This window comes from Pongo abelii, chromosome 23 (genome assembly GCF_028885655.2).
Source record: "Pongo abelii isolate AG06213 chromosome 23, NHGRI_mPonAbe1-v2.0_pri, whole genome shotgun sequence".
NCBI lineage: Eukaryota > Metazoa > Chordata > Mammalia > Primates > Hominidae > Pongo > Pongo abelii.
Window position 1 is genome coordinate 44,849,838 of NC_085929.1, and position 26,952 is coordinate 44,876,789.

Sequence of the window (26,952 nt, forward strand, 5' to 3'; positions counted from 1 at the left end):
GCTGGGAACTTGGCAAGTTCCAGGTGGCCATGGGCGTGGCCAGCCTCACACGGGGGCCTACTTGACACCTACACAGACACATGGACACAATAGGGGACATGGGTGGACTGGAGGACACGGGATGAAGCCCACTGTCCGGGCAGCAGCAGCGGCGGCAACCTCAGTTCCCACCCATCAGAGGCCTGGAGTATTTCCCACACTAACTCTCACCCCTGGAACCACCTGTCAGCGAAGAACACTGTTCGCCACCCCTTTCAGAGCTGAGGACCAGAGACTCTAAGAGGTCTAGAGAGTTCCCCAGGATGCAAGTCTAGTGAATGGGCCCAGATTTGGCCACCTCTGGACCCTGGATGGGCAACAGCAGTGCCTTAACAAAACAGGCCCCACTCTCTTGGCTGACCCCTTATGATGCAGAGGGAGGAGGGGCAGAAGCCACATCCATAGTGTGCTGGTCCTCGGGTGATCCTGGAAAGCAGGGCTTGGAGGACACATCCAGCCCCACCTACAGAGGCCATCTGGAGTCAGGCCCTGGCACAGCACTGGGGATAAGAATGTGGCCAGAGTGTTGAATAAATGGAGTCAGCGAGGCTGGCCAGGGACGCCCTACAATCACCACTGTCCCCAAACCAACAACACAGGGGCCCAGGAGGGTGCTGGCAAGATGGTGAGTCAGGGCAGGGTCCCCTGAGGCCCTTGCACCGGTGAAGATGGGAGAGTCAGGAGTCTGACTCGCCTCCCCAGACTCAGACCCAGAGGACCCAGACCCTTCGAAAGCAACTCCCAACTAGAAATTAAGACCGATGGTGGGGGCACAGCGCACAGCACTACTGCTAGGCCCAGCACATGTGGGTATTTTACACGCCACGACCTCATTACTTTGCACGACCCCATTTTGCAGATGGGGAAGCCAAGGATGGACAAGGTCATCACCTGCTCAAGCGCATACAGCTCACAAAAGGAAGCATCAGCACCCAAATCTAGGCCGAATTTACTCTAGAGCCAGTACAAAGAGGAGTAAATCTGTACTTAGTTTTTAAAGTGAATGAGATGACTATGCAGATAAACAGGAAGTCCTGTCCTCAAGGAGGTCCCACCACACAAGATTCTGGATTTTCTGAGTGATCTTGGGCTGTCCCCCCTCCAGCCATGGGCCTCTGTCTCCTGTCTGCAAAAAGAGGGACGGGACCTGGGATGGGTGCTGTCTAGGAACAAGTCTGTGCCAAGAGCTGTCTCCATGCCCTTTGACCTCCAGCCAGTGGCTCCAGGCTTCAGTGCTGAGCCCAACAGCTTCAATAATACGAGGGTCCTTTACACCCACCCCAATTTCACAAACTGTAAGAAGCTGGGTACACTCATTTCAGATGAGACGACTGAGGCTCAGAATGATACGGTGACTCACTCCAGGTCACACAGCAAATGAGGAACACACTGGGGATCTGAACCTGGACTGGCCCCCAAATCTCAGCCTTTTTCTTTCCGTTTTTTTTTTTTTTGACATGGAGTCTTGCTTTGTTGCCCAGGCTGGAGTGCAATGACACCATCTCAGCTCACTGCAACCTCTGCCTCCCAGATTCAAGCCATTCTTCTGCCTCAGCCTCCAGAGTACCTGGGATACAGGCATGTGCCACCACACCCAGCTAATTTTTGTATCTTTAGTAGAGACAGGGTTTCACCACGTTGGCCAGGCTGGTCTTGAACTCCTGACCTCAAGTGATCTGCCTGCCTCGGCCTCCCATAGTGCTGGGATTACAGGTGTGAGCCACATCTCCTGGCCTCCTTCTTTTTTTTGAGACATGGTCTCACTCTGACACCCACGCTGGAGTGCGATCTCAGCTCACTGTAGCCTCAACCTCCATGGCTCAGATGATTCTCACACCTCAGCCTCCTGAGTAACTGGGATTACAGGCGCGTGCCACCATGCCCAGCTGATGTTTGTATTTTTCTTGTAGAGATGGGGTCTCACCATGTTGCCCAGGTTGGTCTCGAACTCCTGGACTCCAGCAATCTGTCTGTCTTGGCTTCCCAAAGTGCTGGTATTACAGGTGTGAGCCACCGCACCTGGCCATCCCGGCCTTTTTCTATTCTGCTGTGAGGCTACTGTGCATGGCTATGCATGTCACAGTCCCTATGTTCTCATTGGTTTGCTTGACTAGCCTTCAGTGAACACCCACTGCGCTGGGCACTAGCAGATACTACCGAATGCCTGCCTCCCCGGGAGTAGCTTGGGGTCGCAGAGAAAAACCTTTAAACCAGCTGCGCCACACACTCTCCCTCCCTCTGAGCTCCAGGGTGTCCGTAGGGGAGGGTCATCTACTAAGCACTCAGCAATGAACTGCACATCTGGCTGGCACTTTAGAGTTTACACTTCTTGATCAGTCAGGCAGCAATATCACGAACTTTACAGATAGGGACACTGAGGCAGAGAGGAGCCGCATGACCTTCCCACAGCCACACAAAGCCATGTCTAGAATGCAGAGCTAGACGTCTAACGTCTCCCTCGGCATGTTCTGTCTTCCACGCTCTCACTCATGTGGAGGGCTGTGGGCATACAGGCTGCTTCTGCCAGTTTTCTAGAGCAGTCTTGGGAGGCCAACTTGACCATCTGTGCCTCAGTTTCCTGATGTGCCAAACAAAGAATCTGGTACTATCTCTAGGGGCTGCAGAAAGTACCCTGCAAGGAAGTGCTCAGGGAACTCCCAGTGTCCGTCGCTGTCTCCATTGAGGCTTCCTTAGCACATTTCATACTCCAAGGAACCCTAACCATGGGTAACAGAAACCCCAAAGGTCTGAACTGATGGACAGGGCACACAGACTTGGTGTTCTCTGCACTGGACAGAGCTGATTTTCATTTTCCAAGGAGGGTAACCAAGGCACAGAGGTGTGTCTAGCCTGCTTCTGAGGGTGCAGGGACAGGAATGAGGATAAATCCTAGAGGGGCTGGCCACCTCACTCCAGCAACTCCAAGCCTCCACCCCCTAATCCACAAGCACCAACACTAAATACCTTCCCTTCGGACCAATAATCACAAAAGAAGGGCCAGGACTCATGACCATGCCTGTCCAAAGTGGCACTGAAAGGCGCAAGCCTCATTTCTCCCAGGCCAAGGGGAGGACTGAGAGGTCAGTGATTTGTTTAAAATGCAACATCACAGCAAACTCATACTTTCAACAGGAAGCACATCCGGAGAGAAAAAGAGAGAGAGAACTCCCTAATGAGGAGACCGCCCCCCCCCCCCCCAATCCCCGAGGTTACAGGGGAGGCTGCGTCATCCCAAAGCCTGCCTGGGCTGGGTTCCAGGAGGCCAGGACATAGAGAGGGGGCCTGGCTAGGGGTCCAGCAGCAACCCAGGTCTCTTTTATCTACCAATATCCTTCTCCCAGGAAGCAAAGGAGAGGACGTGAACCCCGCCTGGGTTTTCCCACACCCAGCTGGTGACCCAGCTGACCCGGGACACTGAGGCACAAAGCAACCGCATGACTCCTGCAGAAATTGGAGCTAAAAATACCCTCCAGTGCCCAGCCTGGCCTGCGAGAGGAGCCCCCTGGCCTGCATCCTGGCAACCTGCTACTTCCTTCCCCATCTGGGATGGCCCTGGGGCAAATCATGCCCCTGGAGCCACATTCTGACTTCAGATCCCCAAATCCTGGGGTCTTTCCTCCTCTTGGTCCCACGGGTTGGCCCCAGGGGCTCCAGCTGGAGCTAGGAACACTTACCCAGGTAGATATCTCCGAAGGACCCGCTCCCAATCTTCCGTCCCAGGCGGTACTTGTTCCCCACACGTAGCTCCATGGCTCACTCTTGCTGCAGAGGAAGCAGGAACATGAGGGTCAGCGACGTGGGGAGCCGGGAAAGGGGTCCAGGCCACCAAAGCCAGGCAGAGGCACCAGGAAGTGGAAGACCTGCATTCTCGAAGACCACATTCTGCAGGTGTCAGGTGGCCCACAGCCTGCACTCCACACACCTGGGGAACAGCTAAGGCAGGCTGAGGACAGGTTTCAGTGTGGCCAGAGAGGAAGCAGCCAAGCAAGCGTGTCTTTGGGGGATGCTCATTCAGGGGCCCCTCAAAAGAAGCTTCTCAAAGGATCACAACGGGCATCAGCCCTCTTACACCTCCTACCCCCAGGCTCCCACAGTCTGGCCTGGTCTTCCCAAGTACTGCCCCTACCCAGAGGCCAGACCTCGCCAGTGCCCAGCATGCCTTGCAGGAGAAAGTCGCATCCCCCACTGGGGGGAAGGCAGAAAAGAACGCCCTAGACCATCCGTCTTCCAGCCACCTCCCCATCTCTACGTCATGACACCACGAACCTCACACGGAGGCCCATAGCCTCTTGGATAAACTGTTTGGAGCTGGTATCCTTTAAGACTAGGAGGGTCTCCTAAGAGGGCCCTCATAGAAGAACAAAGGGGACTGAGCCAGGGTTTTAGCCGCCTGCCCGCAAGGGATAGGAGGAGGAGTTCTGATGTGAGCAGCTTCTCTCCTTCCTCAGGGCCAGAGGGGAGCCCTCTGCTCTGGCCTGGGGCAAAAGTCCAGACACCCTGTTCCTGGTCAGCAGAGGAGGAAACTGAAGGCCTGGAGGCAGTGCTGCTGTGGGGACAGGGACCAAAGACTGCAGTGAACAGGGGGAGGGGTGTTTACAAGAGGACCGGCATCAAGGACTAGCAAGAGGGAACTCCTTTCGCAGACAGGGCACTCAGGCCCACAGAGGCCATGCCACCTGCCCCACACCACCCTGCAGATGGTACAGCCTCGCCTAGGACAGGGCTCCGGCTGTCCCACCTGGTGGTCTCCCACACTCACAAACAGGGCAAAACAGGAAGACTGCAGAGCAGCTGTGCTGGCACAGAAGATCAGCCCCTTGCCCGTGCCAAGTGCTGCCCCCAACAACCAGGCCAGAGGGAGATGGATTCCAGGGACAGTGGGCAGAGCCCAGGACAGACAGGCAACCCGGCACCTGGCTCCCAAGGAGCTCACCAGCCCTCCACCAATAACCATGAGGCAGGGACCTCCACCCGAGCTGGCCAAACTCTGGGCTCTCAATCAAGGGCCGCTGCCCACATGCTTGGCCTGTCTCAGCTGAGGTGCCACGCTGCCAGGGGAACGCAGTCCACGTTTGCAGGAAACCCACACACCATACACCCCACATACACACACGTCCAGCTTCCCGAGTGTGTACACTCCAAGGGAAGAAAGAAAAGCCGGCACACACAGTGAGCCCTGTTGGGGGGATGGGGGGTGTGCACGCAACCCCCCCCACCAACACCTCAGTCCATTTTCTGCCAATACCAATTCAGAGACCACACATGGCAGCCAGGAAACCCGCAGCTTAGGAAAGGAACATAAATATACCCGCATCCTATATTACATAAATACCCACACCGGGTTATATAAATACCCGTGCCCTCTGTCTGGGTGTCTTACATAAATATACTGCACATGACCCCCCAGTCTCTCCCCACTCACCGGCTGTCTGCAGAGAACGGGAGCGGGGAGGGGCAAGCCCTTCAAGACCCCCTGACTGCTATGTGCCAGCCACCCAGACCCCCAGTCGCTCCTCAACACCCCAGGGGTCCAAGGTCCCTGGGGGAGCCTAGACTGTCCCGGCACCAACACCCAAAAAGCCTCCCAGAGGAGAGCAGAAAGGCTTCATTCAGGAATGGAGAGGCTTTTTAGTTCTTCTGCTGCTTCTCCCATGGGGGAGGGGGGAGATAAACAAAGTGGGGGGGAAAAGTGGATATAAAGGTTCAAGAGTTTCAGCAGGTTAAAAAAATTAGACAAACTACCAACCAGCATGGCACACGGGCAGTGCTTTTTACTCCCCGACCACCATCGCCTACCCCTGAGCCGGGGCCCTTGTCCCTTGGACGATTAAAATAAAAATTGAAGGGACATCATAGAAACGAAGGCAAAGGAGACCCAAACACAGGCATTGCTTGGAAGCAACTTGAGACACTTGTGTCCCCTTCTCCTCTCCCCAAATCCTTCTCCAGGAAGGAGGCTATGCCGAGAACAAAATATACAAGAAAACTAAGGGAAAAGTTGGGGAGGGGGCTCACCCCACTTCGAGTTAGGGTATTAAGAAGAGCTTGGGAATCCTCTAATGATACCCAGACACCGTTTTACGTTCCTTAGAGACTTGCAAGACACGAATCTCTCACACACAAAAATGGGAGAATCCGATCCGATAAATAACCCCCACCCCTTTCTTTCTCTCCACAAAGAAAAACAAATCGGTGGCCTGGTGACCACACACCTCTTCACCTTAGGACCCCCAAACGCCCGCCATCCAACCAGCGGGCGCAGCCTTGCAAACCCCCAGGTCCGGGCGCCGGGGCCGGGAGAGCAGGGGGCGCCGGTGATTGTCCGATGAAACCCTACGCGGGCCCGAATCAACAGTATCCGGCGCAAAGCACCCCAGGCCCCCTCCCTCAGCGTCCCCAAATCACAGCCGGGGTGGCCGCCTGGCCGGCCGGGGCCTCGGAGGGTCCAGCGGGGGAGGCGGAGGCAGGCCGGTCGGAGGGGCCTCCCCCGCGAGCCTGCAAAATAACAGGCCCCCTCCTCCTCGTCCCCAGCCGCGCCTTTGTCCTCGCCGGGCCGAGCGGGCGGCGCCCGGGCTGCCCCCCCTACACCCCAGCGCGAACGCGCGTGTGTCCGCCCTCCCCTCCCTCCCTCTCCAGCAAAAACAAAGAGGGTGAGGGAGCCCGATTCCCCCCAGGTTTGCGCCCCTCCGCGGACCCGCGGACCCCTAATATTTACCCCGCCGGGAAGGCGCCGGTGCCGGGCCACTGCTCTGGGGGCTGCCGCGGGCGGGGGCGGCCCGCCGGGGCGGATGCCGGAGGATTCGTGGAGCCGCCCGGCGCGCCAGCCTCTCCCGGCCCAGCCGCCGCCGCCGCCGCCGCCGCGCTCCGCTCGGCCCCGGCCGGGATCTGGCTCTGGGCTCTCGCCGCCGCCGCCGCCTCCCTCCTCCCGGCCTCCTGCCCACCCGCCCCCGCCACCGGCTCGCGCGCTCCCGCACCGCGCGCGCCCGCCGGCTCCCATTGAGCCCCGGGCCCGCCCGCTGATGTCATCCCCGGCCCGCCGCCGCCGCCCCGGAGGATTTAAAGGGCCCGCGCCCTCCGCGCTGGGGGCCGCAGCTGCGAGACGCAGTCCCCCAGCCCCAGTGCAGGCGCGCGGGCTTACGCGTGGGGGTGGGGGAGCGCACAGATACTGACACCCTAATGCAGTCCAGGGCACAGGTGGAAAAGACGGGGTGGGGGGGACAGAGGGAAGAGGAGGGCGCACAAAAAGCGGGGGTGAGGGGATGGGAGGGGAGGGTCTAGACCCAAAGTCTCCTCTCCCCGCCTGCCAGGATCTCTCTCCTCTCCAGGCAGAGCACTGGGCCCCTGCGAAAACAGGCGGCTATTCACGACACTGCAAAAGATGTTAGACTGCTGGGGGCTCAGTCCGCCTCCAGGTTCCGCGTGCCGCAGAGAACACAGGCCAGGTTGATTCAGGGCAAGAGGTTTGAGGAGACAGCTAGGGATGTCGACACAAGGCCCAGAAAGGTAGCCTGGGCTCATACATTCTCCTCCCGTGGAAAAATCAAGGGCAAAGACCTCTTCTCCTTCTTATCCCTGAAGCTCAAACTGTGATGGGCACCGAGAGGACCCCTCAGATCCCAACCTCATTCTCCCCTCTTGAAGGAGGGGTGCCACAAGTACCAAAGCACCGACACTTGAGTCAGGGCTCCGAGTGGTGCACGTTTAGCCAAGTCACCTCCCAGCTCTGAGCTTGGGTTTCCTTAAACGGCAAATGGGAGGAAGGACCCTGTCCTCCCCAGGTCACAGGGAGAATTAATAAAATCTTCTACCGGCATCCAGAGCCGCGATGAAAGGTTGCAGAACAAAGTCATTAAAGTGATGATATTTACACTGTGCCATGCAAAGCTTCCAATTATGACACACCTATATTCACACAGTTGTGACTGTCGACACGCAAAATGCCTGAGGCCCTGCGTCCAATCCCGGAAGCACAGTTCCTGGGAGGAGTCACTTCTATAATAGCTGTATCTTCCTCCTCGAGGCTGAGGGACTGAGTCACACACGTGTCCAAACGGGCAGGAGCCCCACAGACTAAGTCCTTTCGCCGGCCAGGAAACTGGCCCAGAGAGGGGAAGGGGTTTGCCCAGGACCACAAAGCCCAACAGGACAGCTCTGTTCTCCCAGCGATCACCAGGAAACTGGGTCTATCTAGAGCCCATTTCCAAGAGCAGGAGAGTGAGAAGCCTCCTCCCAGGAGGGCCTGCCTTCAGTGACACCTTTGCCAGAGCAGGTGGTCACCACCCAGGTGGTGGGCTTTACTTGGCCTGCGCGGTGCTTTCTGTTGTTGTTTTGTTAATTAATCCCCAAAGTTTTTTTTTTTTTTCTTTTTGTTTTTGTTTGTTTTGAGATAGAGTCTCGCTGTGTTGCTCAGGCTGGAGTGCGGTGGCGCAATCTCGGCTCACTGCAACCTCTGCCTCCTGGGTTCAAGTGATTCTCCAGCCTCAGCCTCCCTCCCGAATAGCTGGAATTACAGATGTGCACCACCACACCTGGCTAATTTTTGTCAAGGACCACACAGTATTTTTAGTAGAGACAGGGTTGGCCAGGCTGGGCTGGAACTCCTGACCTCAAGTGATCCGCCTGCCTCGGCCTCCCAAAGTGCTGGGATTATAGGCATGAGCCACCGCGCCTGGCCAATCCCTAAAGTTTTAAAACTGGAAGATTTCATATTTCAGATCCAGATTCCCTGTTTCTCTTGAGGCATTAGGAGATCCCGTAACTCTGGGCCCAAGTTCTCAGCCGGCCTGAGCACCACCCCCCGCCACCCATTTTGTTTCTTTCCTCACATGAGCCCAGGCAGAGGGGCCTGGGCACAACTGAGCAGGGGGTGAAGTCTGCTCCTTTGTCCTCCAGTCCTCACCACCCCTAACCTTCCAACCTGGGCCCTGCTTCCCAAAGCCCTACTCTTCTTCACTTTCTAGGCACCAGCCCTGGGAGAGGAGGTTATTGGTTATCTCATTTAATCCTCTCAAACAACAACAGATTACACTGTATTCTTTCAGAGAAGGAATCAGGCTCCTCCCAGTGCTTGCCTAAGGGCACAGATCAACCTCTCCCTTAAACTGGGCCTGGCTGAACAGACCCCCTGCCCCTTCCTAACCCAGTCAGATCACCAGGTCTGACTGCAACACGTTCACGTTCTCCCCTCTGCCTTCAGGACTTGTAACCACACCTCCCACCCCAGCACCCCCACCCCACCCCCTGCCCCAGTTAAGATCCTGCTCGGTTCCTTGGGCCAGCCAGGCTGAGGAGCCCAGCTCATCCCCAGGCCTGCTAGGGAGCCAACCTGCCTTGCCATTGGAAGGACCCGCTGTTGTCCACTGCCTGAGTTGTGGGCCCAAGTCCTTGTCCTTCCTATCCCTGGAAGACCTGTCTGTGGGACCCTCCAAAGAGCTTTGCAGTGAAGCTATAAGGGAAGGCAAACCATGACACAAAACCCAGCTGAGGAGGGGAGACTGGTCCAAAGTGGAAAAAAAACCTTACCTGTTCCAACAGCCCCACAGCCGACTTCTCTCTTCGACTTGGTTCGCAGTGATTCCTCTCAGATTTAACTCCTAACTTTAAAACCCAAGGGTGGGGCCGGGCACGCCCCTGTAATCACAGCACTTCCAGAGGCCAAGGCGGGCAATCACCTGAGGTCAGGAGTTCAAGACCAGACTGGCCAACACAGTGAAACCCCGTTTCTACTAAAAATACAAAAAATTAGCTGGGTGTGGTGGCGGGTACCTGTAATCCCAGCCACTGGGGAGGCTGGGGCAGGAGAATCACTTGAACCCAGGAGGCGGAGGTTGCAGTGAGCCGAGATCGTACCATTGCACTCTAGCTTGGTCGACAGAGCAAGACTCCGTCTCAAAAAAATAAATAAAAAAACAAAACAAAACAAAAAACCCAAGGGTGTGGCAAAGTTCCCCTAGCCACCTTCTCTGCAAGCCAACAAGAAGATGAAATCAGGCTAGAATAGGTGTGGGGTGAATTTCCAGCTCCCAAGGGGCCCACCCTGGGTTTCAGCTGCTCTGCATTGGTTCAGGAATAGTGGCTCTCACACCACCTTTCCAAACTGGCTTTTGTCATTGTTTCTTTAGAGGCTCACTCTGTCACCCAGGCTGGAGTGCAGTGGCAGGATCATACCTCGCTGTAGCCTCAAATTCCTGGGCTCAAGCGATCCTCCTGCCTCAGCCTTCCAGGTAGCTGGGACTACAGGCATGCACCACCACACCCAGCTAATTTTTAAATTTTTTATAGAGATGGTGTCTTACTGTGTTGCCCAGACTGGTCTCAAACTCCTGGGCTCAAGTGATCCTTCTGCCTCACCCTCCCAAAGTGCTGTTATTACAAGTGTGAGTCACGGTGTTCCCAAACTGACACTTTTTACCTGCTTCCTATTTCAGACCCTTCAAGACCACTTGGCACGCAGGAGCACTGGGCTGGGATCCCAAGGACAGCCCTGGAATTCCCAGATAATGAAGATATGGCTGCAGATAAACCCAGAAAGATTTCGGTACCTCCCCCAGGAATCTCAGTCTTGACTAAGGACTCACAGATTTACTAAACATCAAGGGCTGGCCTGAAAACGGCCCTCCAGGATCTGTCCTCCACTCCCCACCCCTGGCTCTCCTGACCTCAGCTCCTGTAAGTTTTCTTCTTGCTCACAGCCATGTAGCCTCACTGGCCTCCCGTGGAATGAACCTCTGGCCTCAGGGCCTTAGCAGGGGCTGTTTCCACTGCCTGGTGCGCTCTTCCCACAGAGCGCCAACCCCACTCACCTTTCACCTTCCTCAAGTCCCCTTCACAGGTAGGCCCTCCTGGTCTCCCAGTTTATTTATTTATTTATTTTTTTTTGAGACAGAGTCTTGCTCTGTCTCCCAGGCTGGAGTGCAGTGCCCCGATCTTGGCTCACTACAACCTCCACCTCCCGGGTTCAAGCAATTCTCCTGCCTCAGCCTCCACAGTAGCTGGGATTACAGGAGCCCACTACCATACCTGGCTAATTTTTGTATTTTTAGTAGAGATGGAGGTGTCACCATGTTACCCAGGCTGGTCTTAAACTCCTGACCTCAGGTAATCCATCCGCCTCAGCCTCCCAAAAAGCTGGGATTACAGGCGTGAGGCAGCATGTCTGGGCCCAGTCTCCCAATTTAAAATCCTGGCGCTGGGCCACAGGCGGTGCCTCACACCTGTAATCCCAGAACTTTGGGAGGCAGAGGAACGTGTTGCTTGAGCTCAGTAGTTCGAGACCAGCCTGGACAACATGGCGAAATGCTCTCTCTACAAAAAATACAAAAATTAGCTGAGCATGGTGGCTGGGTGTGGTGGTGCATGCTTGTAGTCCCAGCTACTTGGGAGGTTGAGGTGGGAGAATCACCGGAGCCCAAGGAGGTTGAGGCTGCAGTGAGCCTTGATCCTACTACTGCACTCCAGCCTGGACAACAGAGTGAGACCTTTTCTCCAAAAAAAAAAAAAAAAAAAAAAAGAGTGAGACCATGTCTCAAAAAATAAAAATAAATAAATAATTAAAAATAATAATAATAATAAAGGCCAGGCACAGTGGCTCACACATACATGTAATGCCAGCAGTTTGGTTAGGAGGCCGAGGCAGGTGGATCACTTGAGGTCAGGAGTTTGAGACCAGCCTGGCCAACATGGTGAAACCCCATCTCTACTAAATACAAACATTAGCTGGGCGTGGTGGTGTGCACCTGTAATCCCAGCTACTTGGGAGGCTGAGGCAGGAGAATTGCTTCAGCCTGGGAGGCAGAGGTTGCAATGAGCCGAGATCGTGCCACTGCACAATCAAAAAAAAAAAAAAAAAATAGGCCAGGCTCGGTGGCTCATGCCTATAATCCCACCACTTTGGGAGGCCGAGGCAGGCAGATCACAAGGTTAGGAGTTCGAGACCAGCCTGGACAAGATGGAAAGCCCTGTCTCTACTAAAAATAAAATAATAATAATAATGTTAATAATAATAATAAAACCCCACCCCCATGGGTCACTGCTTTCCCCTTCTCTGCTGTTTCTATTATTATTATTAATTTTTTTTTTTTTTTTGAGATAGAGTTTTGCTTTTGTTGCCCAGGCTGGAGTGCAATGGCTCAATCTCAGCTCACCGCAATCTCCATTCACTGCAACCTCTGCCTCTTGGGTTCAAGCGATTCTCCTGCCTCAGCCTCCCGAGTAGCTGGGATTACAGGCATGTGCCACCACACCCAGCTAATTTTGTTTTTTTTTTTTTTAGTAGAGACGAGGTTTCACCGTGGTGCCCAGGCTGATCTCGAACTCCTGACCTCAGGTGATCCGCCCGCCTCGGCCTCCCAAAGTGCTGGGATTACAGGCGGGAGCCATTGCGCCCGGCCACAGGCTAATTTTGTTTGTTGTTTTATAGAGACAGGGTTTCTATGTTGCCCAAATGGGGTCACTACATTGTTTGGGCTGGTCTCGAACTCCTGCCCTCAAGTGATCCTCCCCCATCAGCCTCCAAAAGTTCTAGGATTGAAGGGGTGAGCCACCACACCTGGCCCCCTTTCACTGTTTTACAGATAGAGACACTGAGGCCCAGTGAAGGAATGAGCCTTGTCCAAGGTCACAGGCAGCATGTGATGGCAGCTCCACATGGTTAAGAAGCTAGCTTCAAATAGCATTCTGCGACCAGGCACGGTGGCTCACACCTGTAATCCTAGCACACTGGGAGGCTGAGGCAGACGGATCACCTGAGGTCAGGAGTTCGAGACTAGCCTGGCCAACATGGAGAAACCCTGTCTCTACTAAAAATACAAAAATTAGCTGGGCATGGTGGCGTGCGCCTGTCATCCCAGCTACTCAGGAGGCTGAGGCAGGAGAATCACTTGAACCTGGGACACAGAGGTTGCAGTGAGCCGAGATCCTGCTATTGCACTGCAGACTGGGTGACAGAGCAACACTCTGTATCAAAAAAAAAAAAAAAAAAAAAAAAAAAGAAGCTAGCTTCAAATAGTATTCTGCAGCCAGGCACGGTGGCTCATGCCTGTAATCCCAGCACTTTGTGAGGCCAAGGTGGGTGGATTGCCTGAGCTCAGGAGATCGAGACCAGCCTGGCCAACATGGTGAAACCCCATCTCTACTAAAAATACAAACAAACAAACAAACAAACAAACAAACAAAAAAACCTAGCCTGGCATGGTGGTGGTGACTGTAGTCCCAGCTACTTGGGAGGCAGGAGAATTCCTTAAACCCAGGATGCAGAGGTTGCAGTGAGCTGAGATCGCACCACTGCACTCCAGCCTGGGCGATAGAGCAATAGAGGGAGACTCCGTCTGCCTCCGAAACAAAAAAACAAATAGTATCCTCCCATTTTGTAACAGTGTGACACTAGGCAAGTTCCTAAAACTCTTGAGTCTCATTTGTAAAATGGGGATAATATAAATCACAAAAACAATGTAGCCCAGAAGCAGCCCTGAGTAAGAGGAAGATGCTTACATTACAATGTTGCCATTCTTAGGAGCGAAGCAAAGTTCAACGCAGGGCTCCTGACTTGGGCTCCTCTGAGCACCTGAGCCCTGCAGGCTGTATCCGCCGCCTCTCCTTTCCTTTTGTCACTCTTCCTCTGGAGGGGCCACCACCAGCCCCTTCTACGGTAGGAGCTGGAGATATGCAAACCTAGTTGGGCCCAGGGGAGCTGCTAGCCTTGCCCATCTTGGTCTTGGCTCTCGAAGGCCCCTGTGGGAAGCTTCTCAGGGTCCTCCCCTTTTCAGGCCCTGTTCATGGAGGGTCCGTGGCCCACAGGCTCCAGAGGTTCCCCCGCCCCCAGCCCTGCCAGCCTGAAGATGCTGTCCTGGGGCACCCTCCTCTTCTCACCCAGCTAGGCCTTGGCTCTTTGTCCCCAGACCCTTCCATGACATCCTACCCACCCCTGACTGTTCCCAGGGCACAGCTTTGGCCCCAGGCTCTCTTTTCAGGCACTTCTCCTGGGGAACCTCACCATTGGGCCGTGCCCGGTCAGGTCACTCCTGCCAGGGCTTCCTCCCTCCTCTTCCATCTTCAGCAGAGAGGCAGCAGGGCAGGGTAGCAAGGTCTGGGTTTGGTCCCCGGTCAGTCTGAATTTTAGCGTGACCTTGGAGAATCCACAGCCCTTCTCTGAGGAGCTGGACAAAGTGAGCGCTAAAGCTCTCAGTCTCCCCAGCTGAAGCTAAGGGCAGGGCTGGATGGGCATGAACCCTACACTCCACATCCCGGGCACTAAGTTGAGAAAGACCTTGAGGTGACAAATCTGGGCTCAGTGGGAAACGGTTCTCCCCGCACCCCTTACCCCCATAGTCAAAACCTGAGCAGCTCCCATGAGCTCCACCTTCCAACTGGATTCTGAACCCAGCCGCTCTTACCACGTGTGTCTTCCACTTGGATACTATAGTGGCCTGTTAACCACTGAGATCTGACCGTGGCTACTGAAAATACACCAGTGGCTCTTTCTTCCCTTAGCATGAAATTCACATTCTTTCCCAGGGCCTGCTATGATCTAGCCCCTGCCTGCCTCAGACCCCATTTCAAACCTCACTCTCCCTCCCTCACTGTCTGTCATCTCACCATGCATCAGGGCCTTTGCCTGGCTGTTCCTCTGCCTACAATGATCTCCCGGAACCCTCCATGACTGCCCCCTACACAAGGCTCAGATCACAACGCAAAAGTCACCTCTGCACAGAAGCCCTCCTTGATTGGTCTTCAGTGGGCTTCCTTCCCCTCTGTCCTTCCTGTGCTGGAGATACCCTGCTTTTTTTTTTTTTTTTTTTTTTGATATGGAGTCAGTCTGTCGCCAGGCTGGAGTGCAGTGGCGCGATCTTGGCTCACTGCAACCTCCGCCTCCCGGGTTCAAGCGATGCTCCTGCCTCAGTCTCTTGAGTAGCTGGGACTATAGGCGCACACAACCACGCCTAGCTAATGTTTGTATTTTTAGTGGAGACGGGGTTTCACCGTATTGGTCAGGCTGGTCTGGAACTCCTGACCTTGTGATCCGCCCGCCTCAGCCTTCCAAAGTGCTGGGATTACAGGTGTGAGCCACCGCGCCCGGCCAGCTGCTTTATCTTCTTCATGGTACTTATGACTGGCTGAAACATTAACTTGTTCATTTTTAACGCTCTTAGGGTCTCTCCAAGACAGAGAAATCTCCCATAGGTGCTCCTGTGGGTACCCAACTGGTCATAGGTGCCCCGTAAATACTTGTGCAATGGTGATGTTGTGTGTGATCTCGGGGGTGAAGGCAGGGCCTAAAACTTTCCATCCTGAGCCAGACGGTCCCTAACAGCCCTCCCTCAGGGCCACCTTGCCCCACCCACCCCTTCTCACGGTGGCTGCCTGTCCTCCTGCTCTGCTGGAGCCGTCTGTCCTCCTGCTCTGCTGGGGCCGTCTGTCCTCCTGCTCCACTCAGCATTCCCTGTGCTGCTGCAACTCCCAGAGGAGCCAGGAGCGCCTGTCACGTGTCCCCAGGAGCAGGGAGCACTACACAAATCCTCGGCACCCCCAAAGGGCGACCCATGCCCGGCCTCCAGCTCACCCCTGCCTGCTTCCTTCCCTCAGCTTGGCCTGTCACCCCCGGCCCTATGGGCTCCTCTGACCCCTCTGCTCATCACAACATCCCTTGTTTGTGCTGCAGTCAACCAGCGCCCAAACCTGCTCCTACTGTCCTCCGAGAAGCCAGGGCTTCCCGTTCCCAGGCCACACAACCACTCATTAGCTGGGCTCTGGGAATGAGGATGATTGCTGCGACTAATAACCCCGATGCCCACAGCAGCGCTCCTCGCTCGGCATAGTTGGTGCGACTCATCATCCTGCCACATCACACGTTCACCCACAAGCATTTCCTGATGCCAACTCCTTGCAGGGCCTCAGAGGTCTACGCTGGACTCAGCTTGCCAGAAGCTGATGATCCGACAGGAGAGGCTGAATAGACAAGAAAAAAGAGGGACCTACAGTATTGAGAGAATACGCTAGACAGTGACCGCCACAGGAAAGTCAGTGTCTGGAGCCAGTGGTGGTACCAATGGCTGGTGAGCAGCCCTCTCCCCTTCGCCCTGGGCATTTGTGATGTGGGCAGTTGCTATTCTTGTAATTTTATGTGAAGTGCTACACAAATACAGCGTCAAGACAAGTCTCCGACCCCTCCCTCCCCTGCCATCAGACTGTCTCCCTAAGCCCTGTCTATAGAGAAATTCTGAAGTTGACACTGGGCTGGAAGGGAGGAGGCAGGACTTGAAAGTAGGTGGGATGCCGGGCACGGTGGCTCCCGCCTGTAATCCCAGCACTTTGGGAGGCCGAGGCGGGCAGATTACCTGAGGTCGAGAGTTCAAGACCAGCCTGACCAACATGGAGAAACCCCGTCTCTACTAAAAATACAAAAAATTAGCCGGGCATGGTGGTGGGCGCCTGTAATCCCAGCTACTCGGGAGGCTGAGGCAGGAGAATCACTTGAACCTGGGAAGTGGAGGTTGCAGTGAGCCAAGATCATGCCATTGCACTCCAGCCTGAGGTTGCAATGAGCCGAGATCACGCCATTGTACTCCAGCACGGGCAACAAGAGAGAAACTCCATCTCAAAAAAAAAAAAAAAAAGGTAGATGGGTGCTGGGCGTGGTGGCTCACGCCTGTAATCCCAACATTTTGGGAGGCCAAGGCAGGCAGATTGCTTGAGGCCAGGAGTTCAAGACCAGCCTGGTTAACATGGTGAAACTTCATCTCTACTAAAAATATAAAAAAATTAACCAGGCGTGGTAGTGGTGCACGCCTGTAATCTCAGCTACTCAGGAGGCTGAGGCACGAGAATCACTTGAATCTGGGAGGCAGAGGTTGCAGTGAGCCGTGATCACGCCACTGCACTCCAGCCTGGGTGACAGAGTGAGACTCTGGCTCAAAAAAAAAAAAAAAAGAAAGAAAGCAGGCCGGTCATGGTGGCTCACACCTGTAATCCCAGCACTTTTGGAGGCCAAGGTGGGCGGATCATGAAGTCAGGACATGGAGACCATCCTAGCTAACGTGGTGAAACCCCGTCTCTATTAAAAATACAAAAAATTAACCGGGCGTGGTGGCACGCACCTGTAGTCCCAGCTACCCGGGAGGCTGAGGCAGGAGAATCACTTGAACCAGGGAGGCAGAGGTTGCAGTGAGCCAAGATTGTGCCGCTACACTCCTGCCTGGGTGACAGAGCAAGACTCAGTCTCAATAAAAAATAAATAAAATAAATAAGTAAATAAATAAATAAATAAATAAATGTAGGTGGGATTTGGATGGTGGTTGGCTGGGGGAAGGAACAGCCCTGAGCAATAGCTGAATGGTAGGAACCTCAGATATTTGGGGGTGGGAGGGGCCTACTGTGGGGAGACCAGTCAAATGGCACCCAGGCCTCCCTCAGGGGAGAAGGCTGAAGAGGACGGGAGAGGTAAGAGGATCTCTAATCCTAGGAGCTGACTAGGAGATTTATCCTATGGCTTTGCTCAGAACAGCTTAGAGTTTTGCCCATGGACAGGAAGAGAGAAAAAAACTAGGATTTTTTGGATGGACAGCGTGCAGGCTCCACACTGGGTACTCAGCACTGAATCTGGTTTAATGCCACAGGAATCCTGTGAGGTGGAGATCACCCCGCCCATTTTGCAGGTAGAAACCTGAGGTTCACGAGGAGTTCAAGATCAGTTCAGGCAACAAGGGAGACCCTGTCTCTATTCAAAAGATAAAAAAATTAGCTGGGCATGGTGGCACATGCCTATGGTCCCAGCTACTCAGGAGGCTGAGGAGAGAGGATCACTTGAGGCCAGGAGATCGAGGTTGCAATGAGCCAAGATCATGCCACTGCACTCCAGCCTGGGCAACAGAATAAGATCCTGTCTCAAAAAAAAAGGAGGAAACATGAGGCTCAGAGAGTTTAAGAGAATCTGACCAACTAATGCATAAAAGTTAGGAAGGGCCAGGTGCAGTGGCTAACGCCTGTAATCCCAGCAGTTTGGGAGGCCGGGGTGGGCGGATCACGAGATCAGGAGATCAAGACCATCCTAGCTAACATGGTTAAACCCTGTCTCTACTAAAAACACAAAAAATTAGCTGGGCGTGGTGGTACGTACCTGTAGTCCCAGCTACTCAGGAGGCTGAGGCAGGAGAATCACTTGAACCCCAGAGGCGGAGGCTGCAGTGAGCTGAGATCGTGCCACTGCACTCCAGCCTGAGTGACACAGCAAGACTCCGTCAAAAAAAAAAAAAAAAAAAAAAAATTGGCCAGGCGCGGTGGCTCACGCCTGTAATCCTACCACTTTGGGAGGCCGAAGCGGGTGGATCACTTGAGGTCAGGAGTTCGAGACCAGCCTGGCCAACATGGCAAAGCCCCATCTCTACTTAAAAAAATACAAAAATTAGCCTGGCATGGTGACGGGCACCTATAATCCCAGCTACTCGGGAGGCTGAGGCAGGAGAATCGCTTGAACCCAGAGGGTGGAGGTTTCAGTGAGCCAAGATCGCGCCACTTCACTCCAGCCTGGGTGAAAGAGCAAAACTCCATCTCAAAAAAAAAAAAAAAAAAATGCCGGGCGCAGTGGCTTAAGCCTGTAATCCCAGCACTTTGGGAGGCCGAGGCGGGTGGATCACGAGGTCAGGAGATCAAGACCAACCTGGCTAACACAGTGAAACCCCGTCTCTACTAAAAATACAAAAAATTAGCAGGGCGTGGCGGCAGGCGCCTGTAGTTCCAGTTACTCGGGAGGCTGAGGCAGGAGAATGGCGTGAACCCAGGAGGCGGAGCCTGCAGTGAGCCGAGATCGCACCACTGCACTCCAGACTGGGAGAGAGAGCAAGACTCTGTCTCAAAAAAAAAAAAAAAAAAAAAAAAAAAAAAAATTAACTGGGCACGGTGGCTCACTCCTGTAGTCCCAGCTACTTGGGTGACTGAGAAAGGAGAATCGCTTGAACCCGGGAGGCAGAGGTTGCAGTGAGCCAAGATCATGCCACTGCACACCAGCCTGGGAGACAGAGACTCTGTCTCAAAAAAAGGAAAAAAGCTGTCCAGGCGCGGTGGCTCATGCCTGTAATCCTAGCACTTTGGGAGGCCAAGGTGGGCAGATTGCCTGAGCTCAGTTCAAGAACAGCCTGGACAAGATGGTGAAACCCCATCTCTACTAAAAAATACAAAAAATTAGCTGGGCATGGTGGCGTGTGCCTGTAGCCCCAGCTACTTGAGAGGCTGAGCCAGGAGAATCACTTGAACCCGGGAGGCAGAGGTTGCAGTGAGCCAAGATCGCACCACTGCACTCTAGCTGCCTGGGTGACAGAGTGAGACTCCATTTCAAAAAAAAAAAAAATCGTTTAGGAAGGACTTCTGTTTACCTCTCCAAACCTGGCGTGGAGCCTCACCCTGCCTTGGGGACTGGGCACCTTCTGCCTTTGTCTCCCTCAATGCATGGTAACTGGGCCCCCCTCTCAGGACACCACAAGTCCGATCACCACTCCAGAAGCACAGGGATTCTGGTGACCGTTAAGGTAGCTGACTCCCAAGCAGATGTCTGCACCCCAGTAGGTTCACTAACTAACCCAGTGGGGTGTAAGAAGAAAAAAAATCAGAATTTGTATTCTTTAGTTTTTAATCTGAGCCTGCTAAATATTCTACTTCAACGTAGGTTTTTAAAAATTTATTTATTTTTTGAGAAGAATCTTGCTCTGTTGCCCAGGCTAGAGTGCAGTGGCTCTATCTCTGCTCACTGCAACCTCTGCCACCATGCCTGGCTAATTTATTTATTTTTTTGAGACGGAGTCTGGCTCTGCCTCCTAGGCTGGAGCAGTGGCGTGATCTCAGCTTACTGCAACCCGCACCTCCCAGGTTCAAGCAATTCTCCTGCCTCAGCCTCCCGAGTAGCTGGGACTACAGGTGCAAGCCACCACGCCCGGCTAATTTTTGTATTTTTAGTAGAGATGAGGTTTTGCCATGTTGGCCAGGCTGGTCTCCAACTCCTGGCCTCAGGTGATCCACCCACCTCAGCCTCCCAAAGTGCTGGCATTACAGTCATGAGCCACCGCGCCTGGCCAATTTTTGTATTTTCGGTAGAGATGGGTTTTTGCCATGTAGGCCAGGCTGGTCTCAAACTTCTGGCCTCAAGTGAGCAGCCCGCCTCAGCCTCTCAAAGTGCAGAGATTACAGGCATGAGCCACTGCGCCCGGTCCCTAATGTATGTTTTATAATGTGCTTATGGACACAGCAGGACATATATACCTAAGTTATAAATACTAAATATACAATTAAATACAAAATGAATGCTCAAAAATATTTTTGTGGGGTTTTTTTGGTCTTTATTTTGTTTCCTTTCATATGTAGTCCTGCAGCTCAAAAACATTTTCCCAGATGGGGTATGCAACCACAGTTTGCATTAGTGTTGGAGACCCCTGGAACGAGTTCTCACTTGAGGGGCAGTAATGGTAAAGACTACTTCAGGCTGGCACAGTGACTCACGCCTGTAATCCCAACACTTTGGGAGGCCGAGGCAGGATGATCACTTGAGCCCAGGAGTTCAAGATCAGACTTGGGCAATATAGGGGACTCTCTCTCTACAAAAATAAAAAAAATTAGTTGGGCATGGTGGTGCATGCCTATGGCCTCAGCTACATGGGAGGCTGAGGTGGGAGACTCACCTGGGCCCAGGAGGTCAAGTCTGCAGTGAGCCATGACTCCGCTGCAGTGAGGCTGCTGTGAACCGTGATTGTGCCATTGCACTCCTGCCTGGGCAACAGAGCAAGACCCTGTCTCAAAAAAAAAAAGACTCTGCTTCAAGAGGCTGGATTCAAATCCTTAATTGGCTATTTTAAGCTCCAGGCTATGTGGCTGGATGAGTTTATAGGAGCTTCCTAAGCCTCAGTTTCCTCATCTAAGAAATGGCGGTGGCAATAGCACCCACCTCAGTGGGGATTAAAAGAGCTGCTGTGGCGCAGTGTCTCATGCCTGTAATCCCAGCACTTTGGGAGGCTGAGGAGGGTGGATCACCTGAGATCAGGATTTCAAGACCAGCCTGGCCAACATGGTGAAACCCCATCTCTACAAAAATACAAAAATTAGCTGGGCATGATGGCAGGTGCCTGTAATCACAGCTACTTGGGAGGCTGAGGCAGGAGAATTGCTTGAACCCAGGAGGCGGAGGTTCCAGTGAGCCGGGATCGTGCCACTGCTCTCCAGCCCAGGCGACAAAGTTAGACTCCAACTCAAAAAAATATATATAATAATAATAATAAATCAAAGAGCTGCTGTGCATAAAGCCTGTAGCTCAGAGCCTGGCATGTGAATAGTAGCTGCGGTTATTAATTCAGCTACAGGGCCTTGGCCTGGCTAGAGTTATTAATTCAGCTACAGAGCTGGGCCTGGCTGGGCCTTTCGGTGGGTCCAGAGGTGAAATGTACATGGGTCTTGCATGGTGGAGCTGACCTACTCAAGGAGACCCAAACCTAGGAACTGGTCATTATAAATTAGCGTGAGCAGGGCTAAGACAGAGACAGGGATGTCAGTAGACACTGAGAGAGTGCAGGGATTCTCCGGGAAAGCTCTGATGCCTTGTGCAGAAGACAACAGAGAGATGTCTGAGAACACAGATGTGTGTCAGACCCCCTCTTAGGTTAGAGAGGCAGTGTAGCCTAGTGATGACGGGGCCTGGAGTTAAGACAGGCTGGGATTGAATCCTGGCTTCCTTTGGGCAACTTACTTAACCTTTCTGTGCCTCAGTTTCAGTATCTTTTTTTTTTTTCTTCAGACGGAGTCTCCCTCTGTCGCCCATGCCTGTAATCCCACCACTTTGGGAGGCAGGTGGATCACCTGAGGTCAGGAGTTCAAGACCAGGCTGGCCAACGTGGTGAAACCCCATCTCTACTACAATTAAAAAATTAGCCAGGTGTGGTGTCATGTGCCTGTAATCCCAGCTACTCAGGAGGCTGAGGCAGGAGAATCGTTTGAACCCGGGAGGTGGAGGTTGCAGTGAGCCAAGATCGCGCCACTGCACTCCAGCCTGGCAACAGAGGGAGACTCCATCTCAAAAACAAATTAATTAATTAAATTAAATTAAATAATATGTATCTATTTTGTAGAATGACTCTAAAGTGCCTAGAACAAGAGACAGCCACATGAGGTCCTCAATAAGTATTTCCTATCAGATTTTTGAACAGACATATTGTGGGGCTGTGAAAGTTTCAGAAACTGTCATTTCCCAGGCCCAAGGCAGCGACTTGCTTCTGGGTCCTGGTGCTGTTATTCCAAATGACTAACATTGTGACTATGTAATGAACCACTTCCAATTTTCTGTGAATTGGAAGATGACTGTCCTAATTCTGTTTTAGAACATCAGAGACCCCTGGATATCCAATTGTTAGGGGAGCCTGCTAACCAGATTCCTGTCCTGGAGTGGCAAGCCAGGCAGAAAGGGATGACTTTGAGGGGGGGTCAAAGACCCTTTCTACAAGATTATCTTAATGCTCAGACACTCCCAACAGGGCTCAGAGCCCTTTCGCTCTCATCCAGTGAGAGCGTGCTGTGGGTGCACATTACAAAAAAGCCCAGTTAGAGAAATAGAACAAGCCCCCCAGGGTCTAGAAATGGATGGCTCTGGGAAATGGGGATTTCCCATCCCACTGAGGTATGGCCACAGGTTCCCAGTACCCAGACCCCCTCTGAAGATGGCCAGGGAGTTAAGAAGATGAGGGGCCAGGGTGGGGGTATACAGTCAGAGATTGAGCAGGCCTTTCAAAGTGGGAGGAGGGCCTGGTAAGTAGGTAGCTGGGGAGTTATTATTCCCATTTCACAGTTGAGGAAACGGAGGCCCAAAGCACAGAGACTTCTGTTTTCTCTAAGCAAAGATTAGCCTGGTACAAGTACAGCTGATGACCCAGCCCTGACATCCTCCTCTCCCCAACTCCTCTATCCAGGCATTTGGTGTAGACACCCCTGAGGGAGTTAGGAGCCCTGGGGGCCAAACCAACTCGGTTACTGTTTCCCATGTGGATCTTGAACAAATCACCTGTCTTCTGAGCCTGTTTCCTCATCTGCACAAGGGGTTGGTTACTATGCCCCACCTTCACCCCTTCCTATTTTTTTCCAATCCCCTCACTCTGAAGCTTGCCCAGAAGCTCATCCCAAAGGGGTGAACCCATCTGGAGGCCTGGAGGTCATTGGCCCTGGCTCAGGGATCCTGTCTGCTCCCGACCCACAAGGAGCAGATATGGGCCGACCTAGTGGTTCATGTCCCCCTGGCCCAGACTCAGAGACGTCTTCATTCTAGGGGTTTTCCCAAGAGCTCATCCCATCCTTCTCTCCCCAGCGCTTCCCGTTCTCTGGTCCCTCAGCACCTTCAGTTGGTCCAAGTCCTTTCTACAAACACACAAACATGCAGACCCTTTTTCTGCCAGACCCATGATGGCGGTGTTTGTGGGGACAGGGCCTACATAACTTAGCTCATTTAATCTTCACAACACCCTGGGGAGGTAGCTCTATATACCCACTTTCCAGATGTGGAAACTCATGGTTACAGAGAGCAAAGGTCTTTCTCCAGATCCCAGTGTTGGCGGTGGAGGTCTTGGCCTGTTTTTTTTCTGTTACGTCTCCCTGTCTCCCTTCATAATCTTCCATGGAGTGTTCAGAATGGTACCCAACCATGGCCAATCTCTCAAATGTTACATTATGCAGCCATTAAAACAATGATTACACATACACAAATGACTCACAACAACGAGAAAATGCTTATGACACACTATTCAAGGGAAAAGCATGACATAAAAGTTGCAGATACAGTATGATAAAATTATATGAAAATGGTTGTGCATGGAAAAAAGACTGAAAGGAAACACACCAAAATATCCAGAGTGATTGTTTGTGTCCTGGTACTATGGATGATTTCTTTCCTACTTTTCTACATTTGCCAAATAGTCAATCAGCATACAGTTTTACAACAAAGAAAAGGCACCAATGATAATAATGATAATAATAAAAAGAGTGATAGGGCCGGGTGTGGTGGCTCACGCCTGTAATCCTAGCACTTTGGGAGGCCGAGGAGGGCGGATCACCTGAGGTCAGAGTTTGGAGACCAGCCTGGCCAACATGGCGAAACCCTGTCTCTACTAAAAACACACAAAAATTAGCCGGGCGTGGTGGTGCATGCCTGTAATCCCAGCTACTAGGGAGGCTGAGGCAGGAGAATTGCTTGAACCCGGGAGGCAGAGGTTGCAGTGAGCCGAGATCGTGCCAGCAACAGAGTGAGACTCCGTCTCAAACAAACAAATAAATAATAATAATAAGAAGAATGATAACAATACATTTGTGGTTGAAATATTTGGAAACCTGCTGCTTCCTCTTCAACTTCCTCTCCTTCAATTTCCTCCAAAGTCTACCTTTTCAGGACAACGTGACTGTAACCCAGAGACAAGGGAGGATTTGGGGGGAGCAGGCAGTATCTCCACAGACCCACGCCCACCTCCTCCTCCTCTCCTTTGACCCGGTTCTCCTCTCCGTCGAGTGAGGACTCCCACCCCGGGCCCTCCTCCCAGCACCTACCCCCAGCTCCTGCTGGCGCTCACCTGAAGCTTGCCGGCCGGCCTTCGAGATGCGAAGTGCGCACACCTGTGCCTGCAGGTGAGGCCTCCGCTGGGGAGCGCTCCGGGAGGAGGGAGCCGGCCGGGGGCGGGGCCGCGACGTCACCGGCCCAGCCCCGCGCCGCTTCCCGGCCCCGCCCCGCCCCGCCCCGGCTTCCCGGCCCCGGGGGTTTCGTGGTTCTCATGCTTGCGGGGTGAGGCGCTGGGACACTTCTCCCGTCACTCACGCCCCACATGGCCTGGGCCCCGGGCATCAGCCGCGCCTGCCTTGGAGGGAGCCTCCAAGTGCGGCCCTCGGGGGTGGGCGGACTGAAAGGGGAGGTCCCACTCTCCCAGATGAGCATCCTTCTGATCTCCCAGATCGGAAAGAGCTGGGATCCCCCACCCCACCTCCACCCCTGGGTTTCTTAAAACTCTTGGGGCCTCGGACTTCAGGTTCAGATCACCTGGAGTAAGGGATGACCTCGGAGGGATGAGGAGCCTCTGAAAGCCCTGTTTCCTTCTCCTCGCAGCCCACTCTCTGTACTTCTCTCGGGCCCGCTCCAACCCCTAAGAGAGAGATAGGGACATGGAGATCGGGGTCTTTGGGTCAAGTTATCTTTGGATCTGACACCTGCGCTCGGGAAACTGTATCCATTTTCTTTGTATTATCTGAGACTGCTTATATTTGGCAAATTTTTTTCTTGAAAATATCAGCCTGCTGGTGGTGGCAGAGATAAGGGTCTCCGCTCTGTCGGACAGGTTCCAGCTGCCCAAGAGTCGTAAATTAGCGTTTGCCTTAGGGCAGCAATTCCATTTCTGGAAATCTCTTCCAAGGAAGTCATGCAGAATACCTGTTCATTGTGGAGATCTTTTTATTTCTCTTTTTTTTTTTTTTGAAGCAGGGAGGGTGTTGCTCTGTTGCCCAGGCTGGAGTGCAATGGTGTGATCACGGCTCACTGCAGCCTCGAACTCCTGGGCTCAAGCCATCTGCCCACCTCAGTCTCCTGAGTAGCTGGGACTACAGGCGAGCACCACACCCTTCTAATTTTTCCATCTTTTGTAGAGATGGGGTCTCTGGCCAGGCATGGTGGCTCATGCCTGTAATTCCAGCACTCTGGGAGGCAGAGGTGGGTGGATCACTTGAGGTCAGGAGTTCAAGACCAGCCTGGCCAACATGGTGAAACCTCGTCTGTTCTAAAAATACAAAAATTAGCTGGGTGTGGTGGTGCATGCCTGTAGTCCCAGCTACTTGGGAGACTGAGGCAGGAGGATAGCTTTAACCTGGGAGGCGGAGGTGGCAGTGAGCAGAGAACGCACCAGAGCACTCCAGCCTGTCTCAAAAAAAAAAAAAAAAGATGGGGTCTCACCATGTTTCCCAGGCTAGCCTTGAACTCCTGGGCTCAAGTGATGCACCTACCTCAGCCTCCCAAAGTGCTAGGGTTAGAGGCGTGAGCCACTGCACCCAGGCATTGTGGAGTTCTTTATAATGGGGAGGGTTGGGGCTGGTCTAAGTGTCCAGAGAAGGGGGTTCTTTAATAGAGCAAACACACAATAGAATATCATGCAAGCATTAACTTATGTTTACAAACAGCTTATAATAATATGAGGAAATAATGTTATAATATTAAGAGAATAAAAGCAGGATGTCAATGTGTGGTGACATCAGGGTCACAGCTATACTTAAAGCAAAACAATTTATGCACAAGGAAGAGTCTGGAAGGAAAATGTTCACTAGGACTATTTCTGGGTGGTGGCACTATGAGGCTTCTTTATTATCCTTCTGTTTTCCTGCTTTTTCAACATCTAATAAGCTTATATCACTTTTATAAAGTTTCTTCATTTCTTTTTTTTAATTAAAAAAAAATTTTTTTTTTGATACGGAGTCTTGCTCTGTTGCCCAGGCTGGAGTGCAATGGCGCAATCTTGGCTCACTGCAACCTCCGCCTCCTGGGTTCAAGTGATTCTCCTGCCTCAGCCTTCCGAGTAGCTGGGATTATAGGCATATGCCACCATGCCGGCTAATTTTTGTTTTTTTGTTTGTTTGTTTTTTGTTTTTTGTTTTTGAGACGGAGTCTCACTCTGTCACCCAGGCTGGAGTGCAGTGGCACGATCTCAGCTCACTGCAAGCTCCGCCTCCCAGGTTCACGCCATTCTCCTGCCTCAGCCTCCCGAGGAGCTGGGACTATAGGTGCCCACCACCACACCCAGCTAGTTTTTTGTATTTTTGGTAGAGATGGGGGTTTCACCATGTTAGCCAGGATGGTCTCGATCTCCTGACCTCGTGATCCGCCCGCCTCAGCCTCCCAAAGTGCTGGGATTACAGGCGTGAGCCATCACACCCGGC

At 53.1% G+C, this 26,952-nt stretch overlaps 1 protein-coding gene across 44 annotated transcripts in view; it reads right to left on the minus strand.

The window, feature by feature from the left end:
- Positions 1 to 24,706, minus strand: part of CSNK1E (casein kinase 1 epsilon) — a 61,671-nt gene extending 36,965 nt beyond the window's left edge. For 11 of the 44 annotated variants that reach the window (XR_010139528.1, XR_010139530.1, XR_010139529.1 and 8 more), the window contains exons 1-2: positions 15,378 to 15,638; positions 3,714 to 3,801 (exon numbers count right to left, since the gene is read on the minus strand). Coding sequence is in view for 39 of the 44 variants with exons in the window: in XM_063723067.1 (XP_063579137.1) it covers positions 3,714 to 3,789 (76 nt within the window). In the remaining 5 variants the exon portion in view is untranslated. Of the gene's footprint in view, positions 1 to 3,713; positions 3,802 to 3,961; positions 4,267 to 4,305; positions 6,636 to 6,754; positions 6,895 to 9,561; positions 9,765 to 13,527; positions 13,675 to 15,373; positions 15,639 to 24,611 lie in introns of those variants that run through there. The other 33 variants (XM_054543450.2, XM_063723077.1, XM_063723068.1 and 30 more) reach the window with 20 other exon arrangements.
- Between the last annotated feature and the right edge of the window lie 2,246 nt (positions 24,707 to 26,952).